Source organism: Apostichopus japonicus, chromosome 16 (genome assembly GCF_037975245.1).
Source record: "Apostichopus japonicus isolate 1M-3 chromosome 16, ASM3797524v1, whole genome shotgun sequence".
Classification (NCBI taxonomy): domain Eukaryota; kingdom Metazoa; phylum Echinodermata; class Holothuroidea; order Aspidochirotida; family Stichopodidae; genus Apostichopus; species Apostichopus japonicus.
Genome location: NC_092576.1, coordinates 4576818 through 4599545, shown reverse-complemented (window position 1 = coordinate 4599545; position 22728 = coordinate 4576818). Strand labels below are relative to the sequence as shown.

Here is a 22728-nt window from a genome sequence, read left to right as displayed (position 1 = left end):
CCATCAAATACCACTTGTAACATGAAGCCGAGAATACAGAACCATATACCACGAACATATATTCCGTCTCAAATGTCCTCTCTGTTTCGGGCCAATAATAGGCCTAATGACGATACAGAAACAATCTTACAAACAATCCTATAGATCGATAATTAAAGTTGGGTCTGTTTCTCCTGTCAGGGCTCCAATATAGTATATTCATTTGTAATATCTACCCAGTTGAAACGGTTGGTTAGAGTACCGTATGAGCGCCAGTGTTGGAACACTCCATAACAATAATATGTCGCGAGCCTTATCTGTTGTCGGTACCCATATGCTTATGCCGTTACTTTGCAATGAAAAAAGTGAATGTAACAAACTTTGACACGAAAGAAACATCTCTCTTTGATCCCAGTTAATAATCTAACTGACATTCACATCTCAAACTGCTATCCGTTATATTCAATTCTTTCTCAAAACCTTTTTTTGCAGTTGCTTTCGACAGTTTATTTTTCAACACTATTAGATACGGAAATAAGAATGATTTTAAACGTATTTCCGGAGGCCCGGATCCTCAAAGTTTTTCACAGGCAGACGTATTTTTTATCCGTGCTGAGAGCGCCTGACGGGAGGCATACTTGCGGTCATATATTATTCTTACTTTTAACGTCAATTGATGGAAAGGTTTTCTGTACGCACTTACCCTATTTTTATGCAAGGACGGCCTTCTATAGGAAGGAAGCATTCTCCACACGCAATTTAACAATGGGGTTAATTCCGCGATAGCTTCGGGAGAATACACGCAACCGGTTCCCGGGGTAGAATTTGTTTTGTGCAAGCGAAAGAATTTCGAGTGTCATCCGAAGTTTTCGGTAACTGCCAGTTTTCACTTGCCGACATGAGTACTTTTAGTACCTTTAGTAAACCATAGGCCTTAGATGTTACGATTCACTTTCCCTACATTTGAAATAGCCTATACTGTACGAGTCCTAACGTTAGGCTACTGCATAACGTAGTGCAGATAATACACCGAGATACAGTAACACTGTGTGGTACTATATATTTATGTATGTAAGGGAATACCATGTAGGCTAGCCTACAATTTCACTCTAGGAGGCCAGTTGGTAAGGCCTACTCCAGTAAAGTATGAGGAATGCACAGCTTATTCAAACAAACGCAATTTTGTCTGCTGGAAGTAAGCAGTTGCTCATTGTGTTAGTTTCCATATTTTTTTCAAGGAGTTCATACTTTGGCAGTTTTTGGTTTCTTTAATTTTCGTACTGAAACACCTTTGAGGTATATGAATTGTGTTGATCAAATGATAAGAAAGTAAAATACTGATTATTGAGCTCAGTCTGTGTACATCTTTGTATTTGTGTAGCAAGTTTGCCATTGGACAGATCATTTTGCTATATAAATTTGTCCTTAGGCTTTAAAAGTTAAGTAAGTATTAATTGTATCATTTACAGATTGCTGAACACACCATCGACAATTGCCTAGGTTTGGCTATCTGGAGTTCGGAGGCAGAACCTTTAACTAACCAACCATGGATATCGACATTATCCCAGAGCCTGGCGGGCTCATCATCCAATCAACAGCTGGTGCTGTACCTGTCACGAACAAGAAGGGTAAGTTACTGTATTTAGGCCTAGAGGTCAACGTGGATACTAGGGCAACAAATGCTTCAGTCTTTTCTATCGCATATTTGAATAAAACAGACATTTCAGACTGGACCAAAGTAGTTGGTATGAGTCCAGCACTATACTGGATTGAGTGTATTCCAGTGTCTCTTTACATTAAATATATTTCAGATGAACTGAAGTACACCTATCTCCTCTACTGTATATATGTAATTTTGTTGTTTTGTACAAACTTAATGTGAACTCCCAAGTACAGTACTTAGCTACATACAGTGGCGTCGCCAGGGGGGCACATGCCCTCCCCCCAAAAATCGTGCACTTCCCAGATGCAATTTGTAGTGTTAAAGAAAATACTCAAACAAAAACTTTATCTGCCTCAATTAAAAACAAATATCAGACAGATTGAAATGCTTAGGGATGCCGCTAGCTATATATGCCTGAATTTATATACATTACATCACACTTTATTGAGTATTTCTGGGCTTATTTTGTTGGATAATCAATTCTGAGACATATGTAATAGTTTGACAAAGCCTAACGTTCCAAATGCTATGTCAGAGGGCTAAACTTGATCGTACAAATCGTTCAAGCAGTTTCGATAACATCAAGCGGTGCTCCCTTTTGCTCCACGTTAGCACATTTTAAACGGTATTGTTGTTATTGTTTTAATAAAACAAGATTAATCTAAAAGCTCTTTGTTTTTCCAGCCAATGGCAGTTTCAAATGATTATTATTCCTTTTGTTTCATATCCCTAAATAAAGGTGAAAGGACAATGCAAAAAGTGAAGGTGAAAAGATACGTACCAGGCAAGAGGTAAGAACAATTGTGAGCGGGTTTTATTCTCACTTATGAAGCAGGATTATGCACTGACTAATTGATTACTGGATAAATGTCTGCCAATTTTTTACCAAACATTCTGTCTTAGGCTAAACCTAAGCTAACCTGATACTAGTTTGTTTGTGCAGTACTGTGCTATAGCCTGACAAAGTACAGTACTTATAGCAGAGATAATGTATCACCTGGAATGGTATCTTGTTGATCCAGTTCAGCACAGTTAGAAACAAACTGTTGAAGGACACTAACAATTTCTGTATGAAGCATATCCTAAAAAAAACAGTGAACATGGTTTTTCTTCGTTGTGCAAACAATGATACATTGTTGCGTAATTTGTGTCGCAGTCTGCCCATTTTGTGCTTTATTGAGTTATCCCAAACCTGATAAACTATTCCCCAGTCACTGTTGATTGTTGAAGAGTAAGTAATCCAATGGTTGATGGGTATTCATCACATCCCAAATTGCTCTACAAGTACAAAGATGTATAGCATAACTGCTTCAAAACTCCTACACAAAATTTGAACGCTAACTGATTCCCTGACTTTTATGAGTAAATATAAACAAAGTATGTGATCAAAATCAGAAACACAGGCACAACCCAGTAAAAAATGCAGATTTTTAGTCAGACCACAATAGATCATGGTTTGGATTTGTTTCAAAAAAGGATTTGGTGACTAATCAAAAGAAAATTACCTCATTTCTTATGCTGCTGATATTGTTGTTTTCTTTCTTTCTCGCTGTACAGACCCGATTATGCTCCAGAGTCCAGCAGCAGTGAGGATGAGGACGAACTACCGATGTCCAGAGCCCGGAGGGTGACCGGAAAGGTTGAGGAGGACGCTCGTCTCAGGAGATTACGGGAGAGACATCAGGATGCAGGCGATGATATAGGCGACAGGTATTCCTAATTTCCTACCCATATCCTCTCACCCACCCCATGGTGTGTTGTAGGCATCGTTTAGGCAGGAATCCCAGCTGTTCTACGCTATATGCATGAAGAAAAAATAATTCCCTGAGTCAGCTTGTGCGCAGTTGGTACAGGAAGGGAGCGAAAAAGCTTTTACTTCAATTTCTATGTGTAAAGAGTGGTGCAAAAGGTTAAGAAACGCTGGTTTAGGCTTTCATTTATCCACCATTGTCGATGACGTTTCTCTTAGGTGCATTTTGTGAAAGGCTTAAAGTCAGAGCTGGCTTTATTGACAGCTAGGGGTATTGTTTTAAAGAACATATTAGCAGCAACATCATAAAAGTGGTAAAAATATCCTAAACATATTTAAGGAGAATTCAACATGTTTTCATAGCAGACCACATACTGTGGTACCTTTTCCTGTTGTATAGGCTTTTTCTGACTAAACTTGTAACTGTACCTAAAAGCAACCACATCTATACAGTTCAAGGATCCACATAGGTACTTAACGATGGCATTTCAGAATTTTTTTCTCACCTACTCACGACCTCTAAGATTTTCTATGTTTTGGCTAAAAGTATTAAAAAAAAATTCTATCAAATACAAATTTCAGAATGGTGGAAACAGAAAATCTGTTTTTGTTGTCAAATATTGAAATCATTTGAAGAGTGTGTAGTACTTACTATCATATACTGACTACAATACTCTTGTAGGTGGAATCTAACACATTCAGCAAACCAACAGGATATTTGTTGCTGTTGTGTTCGCTAATCTTTACCTGTTCATGGTTTTGTTCCGAAGTAGTACCTGTTTATCTTGGACACACCGAATCAATGTTTTATATCTTCCCATCCAGGCACAGCCGTCACCGGCAAATCCACGAACCAGAGATCCTGGAAGACGGGGAGGTCAGCGAAGGTGACGACGAACCACCAAAGAAAGCAGAAGCTGAGCCCACGGAGAGAGATCGAGGTTCACGGAAGGTGTTTAGGATTGAGGCAGAGGAGAGCAGCTCAGAAGAGGAAGATCTAGAGGAGGATGAGATTGAGAAGCGTAGATCGGCTCTCCGGGCCCGGGCCCTGGAGAGGAGACAACAAGAGGCAGAGGACCTATTGGAACAGGAAGAGGAGAAGATAAAGGGAGAGGAGGAAGAAAGTGAAGAAGAATCGTCAGAGTATGAGGAGTACAGCGACTCAGAAGAGGAGACGGGGCCACGCCTAAAACCTGTCTTTGTTTCAAAGTAAGTGTTGTGAGCTCTAATCCCATCACCCAGTGTTCTGAGCTCTAATCCAATCACCCAGTGTTCTGAGCTCTAATCCAATCACCCAGTGTTCTGAGCTCTAATCCCATCATCCAGTGTTCTGAGCTCTAATCCCATCACCCAATGTTCTGAGCTCTATTCCCATCACCCAGTGTTCTGAGCTCTAATCCTATCACCCAGTGTTCTGAGCTCTAATCCCAGTAGTAAGAAACCTTCATTTAGTTAAAAATACAGAAGAATACATCAGTTTGATTGTTTGCAGTCTTAGATTACAGAATACTCTGTAGTATTGGTATTGGGTTGTTTAATGCACATGTGACCCAAGAATTGTTTGTGTCCTTATTGTAGAAGAGACAGAGTGACCATACAAGAGAAAGAACAGGCCGCACAGAAAGCCAAACACCTGGAGGACCTGGCAAAAAGACGAGCGGACGATCGAAAGAGAGAGACTGTTAAGGTAGGTAACCAGAGTACACTCAAAGTGTATTAATGACTATGTATAGATATCAAGGCAGGATAAAGGAAAGCGAGGGACTGTTAGGGTAGGTAACCAGAGTGCACTCAAAGTGTATTAATGACTATGTATCTATATCAAGGCAGGATAAGGAAACTGAGGGACTGTTAGGGTAGGTTACCAGAGTACACTCAAAGTGTATTAATGACTATGTATCTATATCAAGGCAGGATAAAGGAAAGCGAGGGACTGTTAGGGTAGGTAACCAGAGTGCACCCAAAGTGAATAACTGACTATGTATCTATATCAAGGCAGGATAAAGGAAAGGGAGGGACTGTTAGGGTAGGTAACCAGAGTACACTCGAAGCGAATAACTAACTATGTATCTATATCAAGGCAGGATAAAGGAAAGCGAGGGACTGTTAAGGTAGGTAACCAGAGTACACTCAAAGTAAATAACTGACTATGTATATCAAGGCAGGATAAAGGAAAGCGAGGGACTGTTAGGGTAGGTAACCAGAGTACACTTGAAGTAAATAACTAACTATGTATCTATATCAAAGCAGGATAAAGAAAAATATCTTGGTTTCCTTCCATTTCTTCTTCTTTTTCTTAAAAAAAACCTTGATGCCATTTTGAAAGCTGAAACTTTGCCGCAGTGCTCTGCCATTTCCATTTCATAAAATGTATTTGCCTCGTTATTAGCCGGGGACTAGGAAACACAAGAAGATAACACTCAATGTTATTGACCATAATCTCTATCTTGTGTATTCTATCTCCCTCCCTCCCCCCCCCTCCCCCCAATGGGCACATTCAGATGGTCGAGACGGAAGCCAGAAAAGTGTTTGAAGGAGAAGAGGCACCGGTAGATGAGGCAAGCATTACAGCAGTGAACACAGACGACGAGAATGGAGAAGAGGAGTACGAGACGTGGAAAGTACGAGAACTGAAGAGAATCAAGAGAGACAGGGAAGAACGAGAACAGTAAGTAAACAATAGCTCCATTGTTGGAGCAAAGAGGGTAACAATAGGCCTATTGTAGGGAAGGAAAGAGGGTAACAATAGGTGTTTGGACGCTAGGGTTATTAGGCGGTAAATTATATAATGAAATATAAAAGTATGTCACTCACCTCAAACACTATAGTCCTTTTTGCGCTAGGTCGCCGTCTCGTACGAACTCTACAGACAGGCTCCAATGAGAATCCAAAAACAAATCCCAATATCGAAATCCTAATCCATAAAAACAATATTTTTTGCCCGGAAACGGGGGCAACGTAATTAATCTTCTGAAAATTAGGGCGCACTTCCGCTTTAATAAAAGTGAAGTCCTCTACAGGTGTATTGTATGTAAATAAACAGGCTGCTTATTCTGAAGCAAGCAGTGGTCAACAATGTGTCCTTCATAACTTTATGTTTAATAATAGGTCTATTGTGGAGAACAGAGGGGGTAATAGTAGGTCCTTAGTGATAAAACAATGCATACCAATACGTCTTTTGTGGTGGGAAAATGGGTAACAATAGGTTTCACTATGGGGAAAAGCAGTGGATTAAAGTAGGCCCTTAGTTGTGAAAACAATGTTTAATGATATGTCTATTGTAGGAAAAAAGGGTAACAATAGGCCTATTATGGGAAAAATGGGTAACAATAGGTGAACTGTGGGAAAAGCCATGGGTAACTGCAGGCCCTCAGTGATAAAACAATGTTTAATGATAAGTCTATTTTGGGCTAAATGGGTAACAAAAGGTCTATTTTGGAGGAACAAAGTGTATAACTATAGGTCTTTATTACAGGTACAGTGATAATGGGGGGAAAATAAAAAAGTGAAGATGAACTTGTTATGTTTTTGTTGTATTAACAAAACAAATGAAAATAGTAAAGTACACACCCGAATTAAATTCATTTAAAACAGGGAAGAAAAGGAGAAACAGGAATTGGAGAGAATCCGAAATCTGACGGAGGAGGAACGGCGTGAAGAGGATAGACGGAATCCAAAAGTGGTCACAAACCGGGTCGAGAAAGGCAGATATAAGTTTTTACAGAAGTATTACCACAGAGGGGTCTTCTTCATGGTGAGTGTGATGGTATACAGGTAAATCCACAATGGCGATGCAATAGTGGTCCATCAGAAAGTAATAAGTACCACCTAGACTTAAGAAAACTGTCTAACATTGTCAAATATACTGCCCCATTCCACCAAAGAAAAGGGTCCCATCTTACCTTCTCTAGTTACCTTTTGTTTTGTCTTGCATGTTTTGGTGATGTTTGTGTCTTCTATTTATTATATGTTTTGGTGATGTTTGTGACTTCTATTTATTTTATTCTATTCAGGATTCAGAGGAAGATGTATATAAGAGAGATGTGTCTAACCCAACACTGGAAGATCACTTCGACAAGAAAGTACTTCCAAAAGTTATGCAGGTAAGACTCTTAAAACTAGTAAAATCATGGAACTGATTCATCCAGAGCAGGTGTGTTACCACCTCATTTTGTCCTGGGTGATGGGTTAGGAAGGGGGGGGGGGTTTGAGAGGTGAAATCACTTGCTTTTGATATTTTTTGTAATGAAGATAACAGTTAGCTTATATCATAATACTGCCCTTCCCAGCTTTGTTACACTCTCCCCACCTACCTTATTGTCATCAGTTATAGGTATCAACAAATGATTGATTCTTCATTTTCATATAATTGTATATGAATGCTGACACAGTGAGTGTCCCAGTCTTACTCTGTCAACGTTAACTGAGCAAGGCAAGGGGCAGACTGTTTGTCTACCAATGGAAATGGAAATTGATGGCTGTTACCTGCTCCAGGTGTGGTGTGCTTGCTAACTTGTGTACTTGAAGAACCAGCACCTCTCTCCACCTGCCCTAGGAACCCCAAATCTCTTATCCTGCCTCAGGAACCTGTACCTCTCCCTACCTAACCAAGAAGCCAGCACCTCTCCCCACTTGTCCTAGTTAACCACAACTCTCTCCACCTGCCACAGGAATCCCAACAATTTCCACCTGCCCACAGGAACCTGCACATTTTCCTACCTGCTCTAGGAACCCATAACTCTCTCCATGCACCAGGAACCCACAACTACCTCCATCTGCCAGAGAAACCTGCACCTCTAAAGTTAATGTCTTTTATGACAGGAAGTAATATATAGATCCCATTTCACATAGCAATTGTCAATTTTGGTTCTCATCCAGTTGCAAAAATATACAAACTTTAGTTGCTACTTAATTCCTATTTTTTTTTATCAGTTTCATTGTAATGTGTACCATATCAGGTAAATGATTCACTGCATGGCATGTCTTTACCTGCTCTTTTCAACCATGTCTTCATTCAGGCTTCCTACTCATATTTCACACCTTTATCATAAGTAATGCACAGTTGATCAGCATCAGGTATTGAACAAGCCAGAGATTCACATAAATTTAAAAAATATCTGGAAAATGCTGAAAGTTTTCTGCATCTTTTAGGTCAAATCCTCATCCTTGTTGAGCATCTAACTTTGGTGATATTTTGTAAAATGAATATGGCAACAGCAGAGTGTATGATGTCATGAAAGCCATGGAGCTGGCAAGATGTTCCTTTTTTAGCTTGGTTATAATTCAATGAGATTTTAAGGGAAATGAATGATATTGGTATTAAAGCATTGGTTGGAATTCTAAATACAGAGAACATTGTCAGGAAATGTTTTAAATGTCAGGTTTCACAGATAAATGAACAAGAAGATTGGTATAGAATGAGTACAGTCTTGGAGAACATCAGACACTCATGACATAACCGACCACCTACCGTGATTCCACGTCCTACTCTAGTAAAGCAACCAAAAAATAGGATATATTGATCATGTCTCAAATGAAGGACAAGATACTGAGACAGAGTTTTGAACTAAGTCGGGAATATGTAAATGCTACATTTGTTGCTGCCACCAGAACATCCTGTTAACAAACAAGTCTTCCTCTTTGTTTCCATCCAGGTCAAAAACTTTGGTCGCTCGGGTCGAACGAAATACACCCACTTGGCTGACCAGGATACCACTGAGGGAGACTCGCCATGGAACTCGGAGATGACACTGTCACGCAAATTTCAAGCTAAAATGGCTGGTGGCTTCAAGCAGTCGTTTGAGAAACCGACGGCAAAGAGAGGTGATGTGTGAGGTGATGAAAATGGGTTCAGTGAAAGATAAGAAGTTGTAAGCATCTTCCCTGTCAGATGTGTACATATTGTGTCAGATGCGTACATGTTGTGTCAGGTCAGTACATGTTATGTCAGATGCATACATGTTCTATCAGGTGCGTACATGGTTTGTCAGATGCGTACATGTTGTCAGGTGCATACATGTTGTTTCAGGTTTGTACATGTCTCATGTTGGGTCAGGTGCGTACATGTTGTATCAGGTTTGTACATGTTGTATCAGGTGCACACATGTTGCATCAGGTGCGTACATGTTGTGTCAGGTGCATACATGTTGTTTCAGGTTTGTACATGTCTCATGTGCATACATGTTGGGTCAGGTGCGTACATGTTGTATCAGGTTTGTACATGTTGTATCAGGTGCACACATGTTGCGTCAGGTGCGTACATGTTGCGTCAGATGCGTACATGTTGTGATCATTTGTAGACGATGTTTCAAACAGGGATGTGCGGTTTAAGTTCAACAAAAAGAAGGACGAACTTTGCGCCTTCAACATGAATCGTATAAATGTGAAAAGACACAGGTTACCTCACAGGCGGACTGGGGCATAAGTTGTTACAGACTCACCGAACCAACCAGGGTTTTGAAAATGGAGTTTTGAGACAATTGGCACATTTGGCGTGCCACAGACAAAAACTAGCACCTTTCATAAGCAAGAGGAAACAGCAGCTTGAACCTTTTACGTCAGACTCCAGCCATGTACTGTTTCCATGGCAATATGTCGGTAGGCACAACAGCCCATGGGTGACATTCTTCAGTAACAAATGTAAAAGAATTATAACAAATGAAAACTGTAGCTCTATATACCAGACTATTTGTCATAAAAACAATGCAATCTTTACAAGTATTTTAATGGTTGATAAAGATGCCAAGTAATGTCCGTGATAAAAATCAGCTTGTGTCTCAAAATGGAAGGATCGGTAAATGAGTGTTGCAAATGGTGATTGATTTCACTTTATGTTTATATCTTAAGTTAATTATCATTAGGGTTGGTAGGAGAAGCAACTTTCAAATTGATGTACCCTGGTATAATATGAATAAGGTGAGAGTTTCTGCCTCAGATCTAGTAAGAACTTCAGATATCAAAGAGTTTAAAGGGTTTGTCTGTATCATTCCAGTTGAGTCTGCTTTGAACATTGTCTTACTTCAGACTTGTAGTACAAGTAGAGCAGTGTAGGTAAGAGTCAAAGAAAAATTCCCCTTCATATGAGTACAAGGATGGTTCTCAGGACTGGTATGAGTACAAGAATTCCTCTTGGTATGAGTACGAACTACAAAGAGAATTCCTCTTGGTATGAGTACAAGAACTCCTCTTGGTATGAGTACAAATATAATTGGTCTTGGTTTGAGTACAAAGAGAATTGCTCTTGGTATGAGTACAAAGAGAATTCCTCCTGGTATGAGTACAAGGAGAATTCCTGTTGGTATGAGTACAAAGAGAATTCCTCTTGGTATGAAAACAAAGAGAATTCAACTTGGTAATAGTACAATTCGAATTCCTCTTGGTATGAGTACAAAGAGAATTCCTCTTGGTATGAGTACAAGGAGAACTTTTGTTGGTATGAATACAAAGAGAATTCCTCTTGGTATGAAAACAAAGAGAATTCCTCCTGGTATGAGTACAAGGAGAATTCCTCTTGGTATGAGTACAAAGAGAATTCTTGGTATGAGTACAAGGAGAATTCCTCTTGGTATTAGTACAATTCGAATTCTTCTTGGTATGAGTACTAGCAGAATTCATCTTGGTATGAGTACAAAGAGAGTTCCTCTTGGTATGAGTACAACTACAAAGCTCCAAGTGTGAGTCAAGTACAGATCATCATTTTGCATTATTTTCTATATATATAAACACTTCTTGATGTTGTCATTGTCACATGTATCTGGAGTTGAAATCAGAAATACTTCACTCCTTTGGTTTGAGGTGTACATTGTCAATGTAAAACCCTATAACTTTAATTCTTTCATTCCACTGATAAAAAAAATCTGTAAATAAATTGAACATCAAGATAATCTTGTTTGTGTTGTCTCTTAACCTCAATATATATTTATATATATAATTGAAAAATGTAATTGCAATATATATATATATATATATTACAATTACGATTTTCAATTATGTATATTATAAATCTATATTTATATATATCTATATTTATATAAATATATCTTTATATATATCTATATATATATATATACATACATACATACATACATAGAACAGCACGCTAGGGTATTCTGATGGTAGCAGTAGCGTATATGCTGAGGGGAAGCCATATGGGAACTTTAGGTGTAAATTAATAATTAGGTTTTTTGGTATCATTTATATTGGTTTTACATGACAAAAAGGGACCTAGTGGGGGTGGCAAATGAGCAGAGTGGTTGGGCCTTTCAGGGACTGTACCTCAATAGTCTGTTAAAACATTGGGGTACTGATATAGGGGCTAACAATGAAACTCATAGGCCTATAAAAAAAATATAGACGTAATAAATGTATTTATCAACAGTAGTGTCACAGTATCAATAAATCTTAGGAGCTCTCTAAATTTATTGTTATTAACTTGTGAAACCCGAACAGACGCACAGTCATCTCTTCCCCGATCATGCATATATACGTAATGAGCGGTTAAAATAATCGTGGCATTTTTTTTTTAAGCCAGTCCTAAAATATGTGCCTAGAATATTGAGGTTGTATACTTTTGTCATTCCCTTGTTAAATTGAAAACTACCAAGAATTGCAACAGCTTGCTCATTCTTGTCACCAGAAGAAAATGTTTCTTTTGATATTCTAGAAATGCAGTCATGAGACACCATCACTTCTCACGACATGTGACATTTCACTGTTTCATGTGGTTGTGATTATGAACATGCTAATGAGAACGCACTGGTCCTGCAGTACGTACCTCTCAGAATGCATCAGTGTAACCTCTTACTGAGCAATACCACCACTGTTACCATTTATGCAGCAATGTGTTGCTAATAGTTGATGCCTAATACTTCTCAGTAGGTGCAACCTTTAGGCATCACTCCACAGCATTTGAGTTCACAAGTCCCACTCACGTTAATGTATATAGTTCCCTCTTTGTATTGAGCGATGCAATCTCCAACCTGTGCTATCATTCATACAATAGACCCTATTGTTCCCCTTTGTATTGAGCGATGCAATCTCCAACCTCTGCTATCATTCATACAATAGAACCTATTGTTCCCCTTTGTATTGAGCGATGCAATCTCCAACCTGTGCTATCATTCATACAATAGAACCTTACTGGTGCTAGCAGAATATATCACTAAGACTTGCACAGATTTTCCAACAAGGGTAATGGATTGGATGTCTTTAGGAATACTTTGCAAAACTTGTGTATCTCTAACAACATTTCAGAGTAACTTTTGAATTGGCTAGTCTAGTACACATTGTTCCAACCATTCTCACCTATTTAGCTATGTGCTACATATATTGTAAAGTGGTTCCAACTCCCGATGCTGCAAACATTCTTGATCTTATGTTGGTAACTGTAGCAGTTTCACCTTTTCTTCTTCAACTTTGGTTTACGGACTTTCATCATGTATGGGTTACTAGAGACATCTACAGCATCCACTTTCCTCTTGTTTTTGTCTGGAGTCTCTCCACTACTAGACAGATCTGCATTTTTGGCATCATCTTCATTTTGTCCCATCCCACTTCTGTCACCACTGTCATGGGAGGATGGTTGCTGCTCGACTGGGTCACGGTTGACTTGAGAACTTTCTTTCGCTACATCATGATCGATTGGTAACAGCGCGTCTGAGTACGGCCTTGCAGATGGTGTGCATGCAATTACTGTCACAGGAAGTAAAATAATATCTATGAATGCAAAACCCAATATGCGGCAGCATCGTTGATAAGAAAATTTGATCAAAGGACAGGAAACTGCAAACTGTAACTTTGGCTTCCAAGAGCTCAAAAGGAAAATATTTTGGACTGACAACACACTGTGTGCAATATATATGTTAACATCTGTATTGATATGTTGGCATAGAATGGATTCATAGACCAAAGTAATCTCACTAAATGTCCTCTGATGTGGTCATTCGTTCATAATAGGAGTTTTCATACCCAGTATCACACTTCATTGAACATCAAGAGAGCTTTTTACTCACATGGAAAGAGATTACTATCTCCAGGAAAGAGTGTCTGGCTGTCTGTAGTTTTTGCTATGAAATTAGTCAGAGCTCTCTCCACGCTTCGTTGCTGGGTAGCCGCATTCGTTCTTACTACCTTATAGGTGTTTTCAAGTTTCTTAAAGGTCTGTGAAAAGGACGAGAAAATGGTTTACCAGGGTATAAAAAACCACGCTGCAGCCAAAAATACAATACATATTTGATCGCTTCTTGGTTCCATTTTAAAGCAATTGGTTGTGTTTATCATTTCTTACAACCATGCTTTACTACTTCAATATTTATTCCAGTATTCATTAACAGCACCTTTCTACGATAGACGATACAGAGTATTTCACCCAAACACAGAGGTGAGCCTAGCTGGTAATTTTAACCATCATTTAAATATCAACATTCATCTAGAAGGCCTGTCAATTAACAAGCAACATATTTGCAAGTACCAGCAAGGAGTATCAGTGCATGAATGGTGTCAGTAGTGGGATATTGGACTGTACAAATTTGAGCTGTTCTATGTAAATTAGATATATATGGTACCTGTTTATCATTCTGACACTTCTGCAGGAAACTAACAACATACTTTGTCCTTGTATTTATGAAGTGGAATACTTTACAATGCAAACACTAAGTAGATTCTTATCAAGCTGCATTTGGTATTGTGACTGTTTCAACATATATATGAGGTGGAATAGTTTACACATTGCAAAACACTAAGTAGATTCTTATCAAGCTGTATTTGGTATTGTGACTGTTTCAACCTATACAGAACAGTGTGTGCTCCACCAATTTCATATGTCCACTTGTTCTTGTTTCCTATCCAAACCTTTGTGTTGGTTTCATTGAATCCTTCCAACTGTGATATTGGTGGACTAAAGTAAAGTTTTCCTTTAAATGGTCAAGTATGCTACCGAACCAACACATTGTGACAAATTCAATGTAAGCCACTGTTTACGGCAAGAGGGAGGAGGGGGGGGGGGGGTTGGGTGGGTGGGTGTTGAGATGACAGGTAGGTACAGTAGAGAGATACTCACAGCTGTTTTGATGTATGTATGTGGGTCTGGAAACACAGGCAGGTAGTCTGGTACATATGATGGATGTTTCTTCCGTTGTCCGGTCTCTAAAGTGGCCGGTGTACCAGTTGGGTACATCATCTCCTCTGCATCGGAGATAAACAGATAATGTCTCGAGGAGAATAAATATTTTTAAAATCTGGTGAAATTTTATGAACATATCTGGCCACAGCCATGGGCGGCGATCCGTACTTCTGAGTGGGGGGGATATGACCTTGTTGACTATCTAAGCGTAGCGCCACCATGAGTTGGCGCGAAGCGTACAAGAAAATTTTGGGATTTACAAACCCTCTAGATGGCCGGAAACGGCACTTGACGAGGTTTCCAAGCGGCATATACCCAACTTTAAAATAGGGATATCATGTCCGAAATAAATATAATAATCAGGATCCAAAATACTTTTTTTTTTAATTTCGGGTGTTATTTTGGGAAAATTGCCCCTGTCAATCTTGTTTCAGGCGCTACGTTAGAATGTTCGAGAGCTCTTTATATTATTCGATGAAGAAAATGGCCTCATGCAGGCTATTACAGGCCTATACACATGCAATACACAATTACACATAGTTACATTCCTAGGTACCGATTGCTAGGGCATCCAGGTGAAACGTACGTGTATTAACAGGGGCGTCGGAAGCTATTTAGGATTGGTACGGAAGATCAGAGTGTGGCCATCTACCCGGCATCTTCCGTTTGGAAGGTCAAACTACGCTACGTGCCACCATTGGTTGGCGCGTAGCGTAATGGAGAAAAGTTTGAAAAAATGCCTCCCAGATTGCAGGAAATGGCACTTCCCGAGCTTTTCTTATGTTTATTTCATTTATTTTTCCATTTTCTCACAATGTTTATATAATGATAGGACTGTGAAGACAATACCATGCAAAGAAAATAATAAGTAGTAATTCAAATAAAAGAAAAATAATGGAAATTACGGAGAGAAAATGGTGGAAGGGCTTGGAAGCCGTAGCTTGTACAAGAAGCCCACCAGGAATAAAGGTAACAAGTATAAAGTATATGGGCATTCTCCCTTGTCTGTTTTTGTACCCGATTAATCTTCTGAAACACATTTTGAAGTATGTTTCATTTTGGTTCTTTATTTTTTGCCTTTTTATTCTTCTTAGTGCTACTTTTATTCTCCTTTTTTTTGCGCCGTGAATATTGGTCCGGCCAACCACTCCGACGCCCCTAATTAAGCATTACCCTGGTAGCATGAGATTCTCAGCTGTTCGAGGGAACATGTACGTGTGTGACCTACTATAGGGCCTATATGAATACTATGAGGGTGCATATATGTACTATATCAATACCGTGGGCGCAATAATACATTTTGTTGTTATAGGGCCAATGAAGCCTACAGTAAACTATTCTTGCTTTATAAAGAGGGTTTATTTGAAAAGATCGCACTGCGTTTATATATAGGCGAGAAATGAAGCTAAAAAAGAGCCGTACATTCACGATGATGCATAAATGAAGGCACGAAAATATTCTTATTCCTGGCATTTGGTGGGGGGGATATGGTGTATTACATCCCCTCCACCCATTTTCATGGGGGGGATATATCCCCCCATCCCCCCCAGGATCGCCGCCCATGGCCACAGCCTACAGTCCTGCAGTGATCTCTTTGTTGGAACTGAGCTGAATTTTTAAAAAATTTTATTTTATGTTTATTAATAATGTAAAAATAATGTATGACCGAGGAAAATAATATTCTAGATAAAAGCACACAAGTTGTAGATGGATGACATGCTAAAGAGAATATTGACAACTTAGTAAGGAAACATTTTTGATGTATCACAATCACAAATCAATTTTTTTATTTAAAATATGATATAATGAAACAAAATAAAGCTTCAGATGAACATCTACTGTATTAAAATGCAATAGTCACAGGACACCTACCATGATCCACTTCTTAGATTATGGGAAGAGATTATGGAGTAAATATATTTTACATTCAACCAACCATATCTAAGGTTAGGAATAATATATCGAGATTGGGGTTCTCAACTAAGACTGTAGGATACTTGTCTCTTTCACATATTTCTAATATAGACTCATCTACGTCCGATGTACGCCTTTTAAAGGCATTGAAGATTCGCTCAAAACCTTGTGCTGCCCTCTGAAAAAGTTAACTTTCCGTTGCTTGCAAGTGAATTTTTTATCTTGTCGCTACAAAATGCAGACAGTAATGAAACGTGATACAGTACCTTGTTATCTTTTATCTAGACCTGAGATGTCCATCGCTGCTTTGTACACTGTGTTGTGGGTATTGACCGTAGCTGCATGTATTGACTGTACACTAGTGTCTAATTACCGACGGTAGCAAGATGTGTGTGTATTTTCTGGGAACGATGGTGGTGTCTAACACTTCTGTTACCCCTTATTCGAAACAAGGTCAGATTACCGGCATTAGCCGTTTCTTTGTGCGGGAGTCTTCACTCCCTTTAAGTGAGGTACCCTCCATGGTCTTTGACCCCCGTCCCCAGCAAGGACATGGTTAACCCGAACCACTGACAGCTGAGGGATGGATAGCTAAGAGCACATAACTGATGACCCCTTAAAGCAGCATTTTGCATCCTTTCCTATAATTTTCTCAACCTCTTTGACCCCACGATGCCATAACGACAAACATAACTAGCATATCTACTCAAATCTAACTTCAATTGTTGGAATGAAAGTCGAAAGATGTACAACTTTGGACGCTGTTTTTCTGTAAGATATTTTCCTATAGGATCGCAATAAAGCCCAGCAAGGACATGGCTAATTCGAATCACTACCAGCTGAAGTGTGGATATATCAGAGCACATAACTGCTGACCCCTTAAGGTAATGGTGTTGAGTGTCAATCTAGCTTAGTTATACTTTCTTTGCCCCTACAAGGTTTATTTTACTTCATGATATTACACAAAAATAATAGTTCATTCAGAAGAAACTAAGACAGAGAGAGACTGACGACATATTTAAATAATTCTCACGTTTGGGTATCTTCACACGGCTGAGTTTGCGTTGGTATTCTCTGAGGTTGGAAATGTCCGAGCCCATCTGTGATACCGCCATAGCAACATCAGTGACCATAGGCATGGTACGACCAGTTAGCTCACTGAAAGACTTGGAACTTCGTCCAAACTCAATGATATCTACAAAATATGATGGATTGATGTTACAGGTTATGAGCAATGAAGTTACAAGCAATGAGGCTTAGCAATCGGGAGGTTCCGAGTTCTATACCCGGCCGGGTCATAGTAAGGTGGGTTTTTCATCTAAGAGCAATCTATGGTTTTCTCATCTAAAATGACTTTCTAAAAGTGAAAGGATTTCCAAATTAAAGTGAAGATGTCGAATTGGAAACCACCTCACATGTAAACTTGCAACGCAATTAAGCCCTTGCGGGTTCTCCCACATTTGTGGTTGCCTATTGCATACCAAAATAACTGCTGATTATTATTATCTTTGCAATATTACCAAATTTAGTCATTTGCTTTACAGAGCTGCATCAAGACAGAGTGTTACTGTTACTAACTTACTGTGATTAAGTGGCAAAGGTCTCTATTTGAAGCTACTGTATACTCAACTTTTTTGCAAAATAGTATTTTTTTAAAGCAAAAACTACTTTTAAAGTTTCACGTTTATTCAGTTCTTCAGGTATGAAGTACAAAACATCTCTTTTTAAATGCTATTGTCTCAGTTGCATACAATAAACTGGGATTAGCTTATTTGATAGATCTCATTGCACCGAAATGCAGTTCTCAAAATGGTAAAATTGCTATACAAGTGCAAAGATGTACAGTGGGCCTAGACTAGAGCAGTTTTGTACATTGTAACAACCCTTTTTGTTAACTTACAATGCATTTAAGCATTTGCAGGTTTCTCCCACATTTGTGGTTGCTTAAGCGTAGTAAAATAACTGCTGATTATTATTATTATTATATATCTTTGCAATACCAAATGTAGTCATTTGTTTTACAGCAGTTTCCCAGCATGGGGACCAGTAAGGACAAACCTACAGTACCCAGCACCACCTTTTACACACTTGATTGTAGTCACAAGATGTTGCACCATTTTATACATTATGCAATGATTGCAATCTCTTAGATTGGTTTCTTCTCCCAATTTGTTATGATAATATTTAACATACTAATTGATGCTAAATTTACCATTATGCAATGCTGAAAGAATTTCTGTACATACTGTAATTCCATTAGAATCAAACACTTTGCATTGCTAGATTAACTATGTAATAATCAGTGTTAGTTTCAGCTTGCAGGTAATTAACATTAATAACGAGGCAACAAACAACATTTATTAATTACAGATAATGTATCTGCCAGTGTAACAGAGCTGCATCAAGACAGAATGTTACTGTTACTTTGATTAATTGGCAAAGGTCTCTGTATTTGAACTTCAAGCTATACTCAACTTTTTTGCAAAATAGTGTTTTTATAAAGCAAAAACTACTTAAAAGTTTCACGTTTATGCAATTCTTCAGGTACGAAGTACAAAACATCACTTTTAAAGTGCTGTTGTCTCAGTTATTTACAATAAACTGGGATTAGTTTATTCGATATATCTCATTGCACCGAAATGCACTTACTCAAAATGGTCAAATTGCTATACAAGTGCAAAGATGTAGGCCTAGAGCAGTTTTGTACATTGTAACCACAATATTTGTTGTTATAAGAGACAATTTAAGTCAAAGCTTTCAAACCTGCTACAAAAAATTTGATCTGTACATAACTTATTCCTATCGTTGAAACATTTCTAGAAGCTTACCGGAGGGCATTGCCACCGAACCCTTACTACAATATCATGGTTGATAGTGTTGCGTCGATAATTGTTTGCGATATCTGTATCGGGCAATATTTGCAACATCTAATGGTTGACTGTGGCAGTGGAAATAATAACCAACCTTTTCTTTTACGATATTGATAGTTTAGAAGAATGCATGTTAGTAATTACGTAAAATAAACGGTATGTTATGCTCACAGCTTTGAACGATTTCTGTCAAGGTCTCGATGCAGCTTTCTGTACTCGAATCAAACCCTGCATCTCGACAGAGTGCAGCCACAGCAACAGACAGAGCACGTCGGTGTGCAGCTGCGTGCTTGGAGCTGGCTGTTGAAGTCATTCTGGAACTGAAAGAGGGTCACTTCTACAAAAACTGTGAAAAGATAAGAGTTTGAAGAAGGGAGGACATTAAAAACGTGAAGGAGATGAAATTTTCTCAAATGTCTGTATCGCCATTTCAATTTGATGGCGAAATGATATCGCCATTTCAAATTTTCTCAAATATCTATATATCGCCATTTCAAGTCACAAAGTCTGTATGTGAATGCAGTTAGTTACACTTACTGTATAGGGGTATGCTACTTTCGCGGAAACGGTATGCATACACTAAGCCTATCCTGTCACAGAGAACTAATAGATCAATTTTCTCAAATGAACTATTTCGCCTTGATCTTTATTTGCTTAATTATTAGCCTACCATAGCTTCAGGTATCAGTTTGACCGTTCATATGAATGTGTGACCAACTTCACACAAATATCTGCACTATAAATGTGAAGGTTCTGTAATTTTTTGGCTAACTACCAGGCCTACGGAGTAACTCTTGGTTCTAGCAGTCTTCAAATAGTTAGGGATGACCATGACATTCCGCGTGTACACATACATGTACATGTAAAGGCGCTTTTCAAACATTCTCATGTTTTGGGTTTACGATGGATGAAGTCTTGTTTGATTTCTTGACCAAGTTATCTAATTATCTTGTTGACCACTACTAGTGTGTAATTAATGGGCATAATATCATCCGTTGAGACGGGAACGTTTAATTTTGAAAGCATGTCTAATTAGTGGCGTCGCCAGACATTCAATCTTGGGGGGGGGGGTGGGGAACAGGGGAGGCACAGCACTTAATTAGGGGAACAATGTTTATTTGTTTATGTCGTCCTGGGGGAGGGGTCTCAGGGGAGGGGGTAAATACTTGATCTGGAGCTATATTTTGCAACTTGACGTACCTTTTTCAGTCTAAGTAATAATAATAATAACGATTTATAAGGGTGTTACTAAAACGAATGACAATTGCGTTACACATAACGAATGACAATATGTTGTACACACTAAAAAAATGCGTTGACTAAAACGAATGACAATAATGACAGCACATACATTTTCTTCAACCGGATATCACAGTTCAGATTTCGTGGGTATCTAGATATAGTAAAGTACGGACAAGATAAAAACGCACCTTTAAGTAAGCGAAATTGTAAGTCTGATTTTAAAAAGTAAATTTAACGTCATTTTCCCGATATTAATTGTTAGAAACTAACAATACTATAACCTTGAAACGGCTTCAATTATCTTTCTATATAAATCTACAGAGGTAAAAAGCACAGAACTCAAGCGCATTCTCACACAAAATCTTTCCCTGTGGTTTCTATCCGTAAATTACACCAAAACCCTACACCCACGTAACATGCGATTTTCCTCAAATCATTTTTGCGCAGAAAACCAATAACCGCATTTACTCCACTCCGTTAATCATTCTATCTCCACTCAACACTGTCCTTCGTTGTCATTCGTTGTCATTCGCTGTCATTCGCAAATGATAATTTACCCTGTACAAAGTCAATTGTCATTCGGTCATTCGCTGTCATTCGTTTTAGTTTGTCCCATTTATAACGCGCACATATCCGCCCTGCGGGGTACTCAAGGAGCAAGCTAGAGAAAACACAGTCTGTCCGATACTTATGTCTTCATATGAGGTGGATAAGAAGTTTATACAAAAACTTGAAATTGTCCCTTTTGCTTTGATATTGTTTTGAACTATTAAGGGTCATAAGGTGCAATTTTATGCTATATGGTAATTATCCATTATGAGAGAGAGAAAAAAAAATGTTTTCCGCTTGAATAGTTGAAACGGAAGCATACTTCAGCCCCTCCATCTCAAGAGGGATTGGGTGAAAGTTTACAAAGTGAAGAAGAGTGCTGAAACTTAAATTAAAATTCATGCAGGGTAGTGGTGAAGTTTAAGCACTAGCGGCTCACACCGGGGACTCTGTGACCTTGTTAGTGAGAAAACAACTGGTTATGCATGTGATGGTTGGCGGAAAGAAGTTTCACTAATGAACATTATACGTTTCGACGTCCTTTGTAAAAAAAAAACACTTTTGTTTGAGTATTTTGTTAACACAACAAATCGCATCTGGGGGAGCGGCACCCTTTGTTGGGGGCACGTGCACTCAAAGCCACCCGTGCCCCAGGCCACGTCATGGCGACGCCACTGAGTTTAATGCATGCACTCGAATTTTTCCTAATTTTGGCCATTTTGACGGAAACTTGATAATTTGTAAGTACTGGCTAGCCTATTCCGAATTTGCAGAGTGGTCACACTGCATAGTAATGCACGATTCCATTTCCAGGTTTGCCCTAGCAAGTGGTAGCCTACTTGCGAGTAGTGCATGAATGGGTTTAAGAAAGCTTTAAGCAATGTTCCGGGTCTAAATTTCCTTCTCTCCCATAGGTTCTTGATGGTCCCTACTGATTCTTTTTCCTACTCATCGAAACTAAAGAAAACGTTTCTTTGTGTACTTATCTCGATTGTCAGATACCAGGAAATTACATCTATAATAGTGTTTCATTTCCAAATTGTCCTTGTGAGAGGACCCTATATTTAACGGCTGGAACTCAGGAATTAACTGTTCAATTTGGGTAAAGGGAACATTAATTACAGTACCGTCACCATGGTTACAAGTGTTTGGGAATGGGTCATATTGCAAAAGTACCCAAAAGGACCGAACCCCCCCCCCCCCCCGCACTTGAAGTCCCCCATCCAACGCCGATGATAAAGTCTGGTTACTCCACAGCTTAGTGTATAAATGCTCTGAATTTCTGAAATCAACGGTGACCGCACATCAACGGTGACCGCACATCACACAACAGTTGAAGCGGGAACTTTGCAGGGTTATCGCGTACATAGTGCTGCACATCTAGTGTGTAGCTACCTACTGCACTATGAGTGCATGTATAACACGTGCAATTCACAATTGCGTGCAATTCACAATCGAACATTCCGTCGTAAGTTGCATATAAAAACTACAATATCCAAAAGACCGCTATTATATAGTTTTCCCTCTAAATTTCGTATTCTCGAAGCACACCAAGCGCTCCAGGAGCTCCAAACAGTTGTGGCCGCCGTCTAATAGTCACCCGGCGGGCCGTTTTTTTTTAAACAAAAAATGAAGGAAAACA

The 22728-nt window shown here is 38.9% G+C and overlaps 2 protein-coding genes across 8 annotated transcripts; one reads left to right on the top strand and one right to left on the bottom strand.

The window, feature by feature from the left end:
* The first annotated feature begins 691 nt into the window (after positions 1-691).
* On the top strand, positions 692-10428 carry LOC139983121 (microfibrillar-associated protein 1-like). 2 transcript variants are annotated; one of them, XM_071996485.1, is made up of 10 exons: positions 692-851; positions 1449-1607; positions 2382-2433; positions 3200-3352; positions 4218-4601; positions 4971-5079; positions 5894-6060; positions 6987-7146; positions 7406-7495; positions 9047-10428. In XM_071996485.1, the coding sequence occupies exons 2-10, from the start codon at positions 1526-1528 to the stop codon at positions 9224-9226; spliced, it is 1377 nt and encodes a 458-aa protein (XP_071852586.1). In that variant the 5' UTR covers positions 692-851; positions 1449-1525; the 3' UTR covers positions 9227-10428. The 2 variants fall into 2 exon arrangements, with proteins under 2 accessions (XP_071852586.1, XP_071852587.1); XM_071996486.1 differs by having other exon boundaries at positions 703-851; positions 1480-1607.
* Positions 10429-11472: 1044 nt separating this feature from the next.
* LOC139983123 (transcription initiation factor TFIID subunit 8-like) lies at positions 11473-20125 on the bottom strand. 6 transcript variants are annotated; one of them, XR_011798513.1, is made up of 7 exons: positions 19966-20125; positions 19467-19641; positions 17459-17620; positions 14449-14573; positions 13403-13550; positions 12436-13082; positions 11474-12370 (listed from the first exon to the last, which is right to left on the bottom strand). XR_011798513.1 is itself a non-coding variant. In XM_071996490.1 (6 exons), the coding sequence occupies exons 2-6, from the start codon at positions 19606-19608 to the stop codon at positions 12787-12789; spliced, it is 873 nt and encodes a 290-aa protein (XP_071852591.1). In that variant the 5' UTR covers positions 19609-19641; positions 19966-20125; the 3' UTR covers positions 11474-12786. The 6 variants fall into 6 exon arrangements, 4 of the variants coding, with proteins under 4 accessions (XP_071852594.1, XP_071852591.1, XP_071852593.1 ...); XR_011798512.1 differs by having other exon boundaries at positions 12501-13082; XM_071996490.1 differs by having other exon boundaries at positions 11474-13082.
* Positions 20126-22728: the final 2603 nt, after the last annotated feature.

What these genes read in the sequence shown, in the direction of transcription:
- LOC139983123 (XM_071996490.1), bottom strand. Translation starts at nt 19,608, where the DNA reads ATGACTTCAACAGCCAGCTCCAAGCACGCAGCTGCACACCGACGTGCT. An exon ending in GACAGAAATCGTTCAAAGCT is followed by an intron (nt 17,621 to 19,466) that starts GTGAGCATAACA and finishes CATATTTTGTAG; the next exon opens with ATATCATTGAGTTTGGACGA. An exon ending in AGATAGTAATCTCTTTCCAT is followed by an intron (nt 13,083 to 13,402) that starts GTGAGTAAAAAG and finishes TTCCTGTGACAG; the next exon opens with TAATTGCATGCACACCATCT.
- LOC139983121 (XM_071996485.1), top strand. Translation starts at nt 1,526, where the DNA reads ATGGATATCGACATTATCCCAGAGCCTGGCGGGCTCATCATCCAATCA. An exon ending in AGATACGTACCAGGCAAGAG is followed by an intron (nt 2,434 to 3,199) that starts GTAAGAACAATT and finishes CTCGCTGTACAG; the next exon opens with ACCCGATTATGCTCCAGAGT. An exon ending in GACAGGGAAGAACGAGAACA is followed by an intron (nt 6,061 to 6,986) that starts GTAAGTAAACAA and finishes CATTTAAAACAG; the next exon opens with GGAAGAAAAGGAGAAACAGG.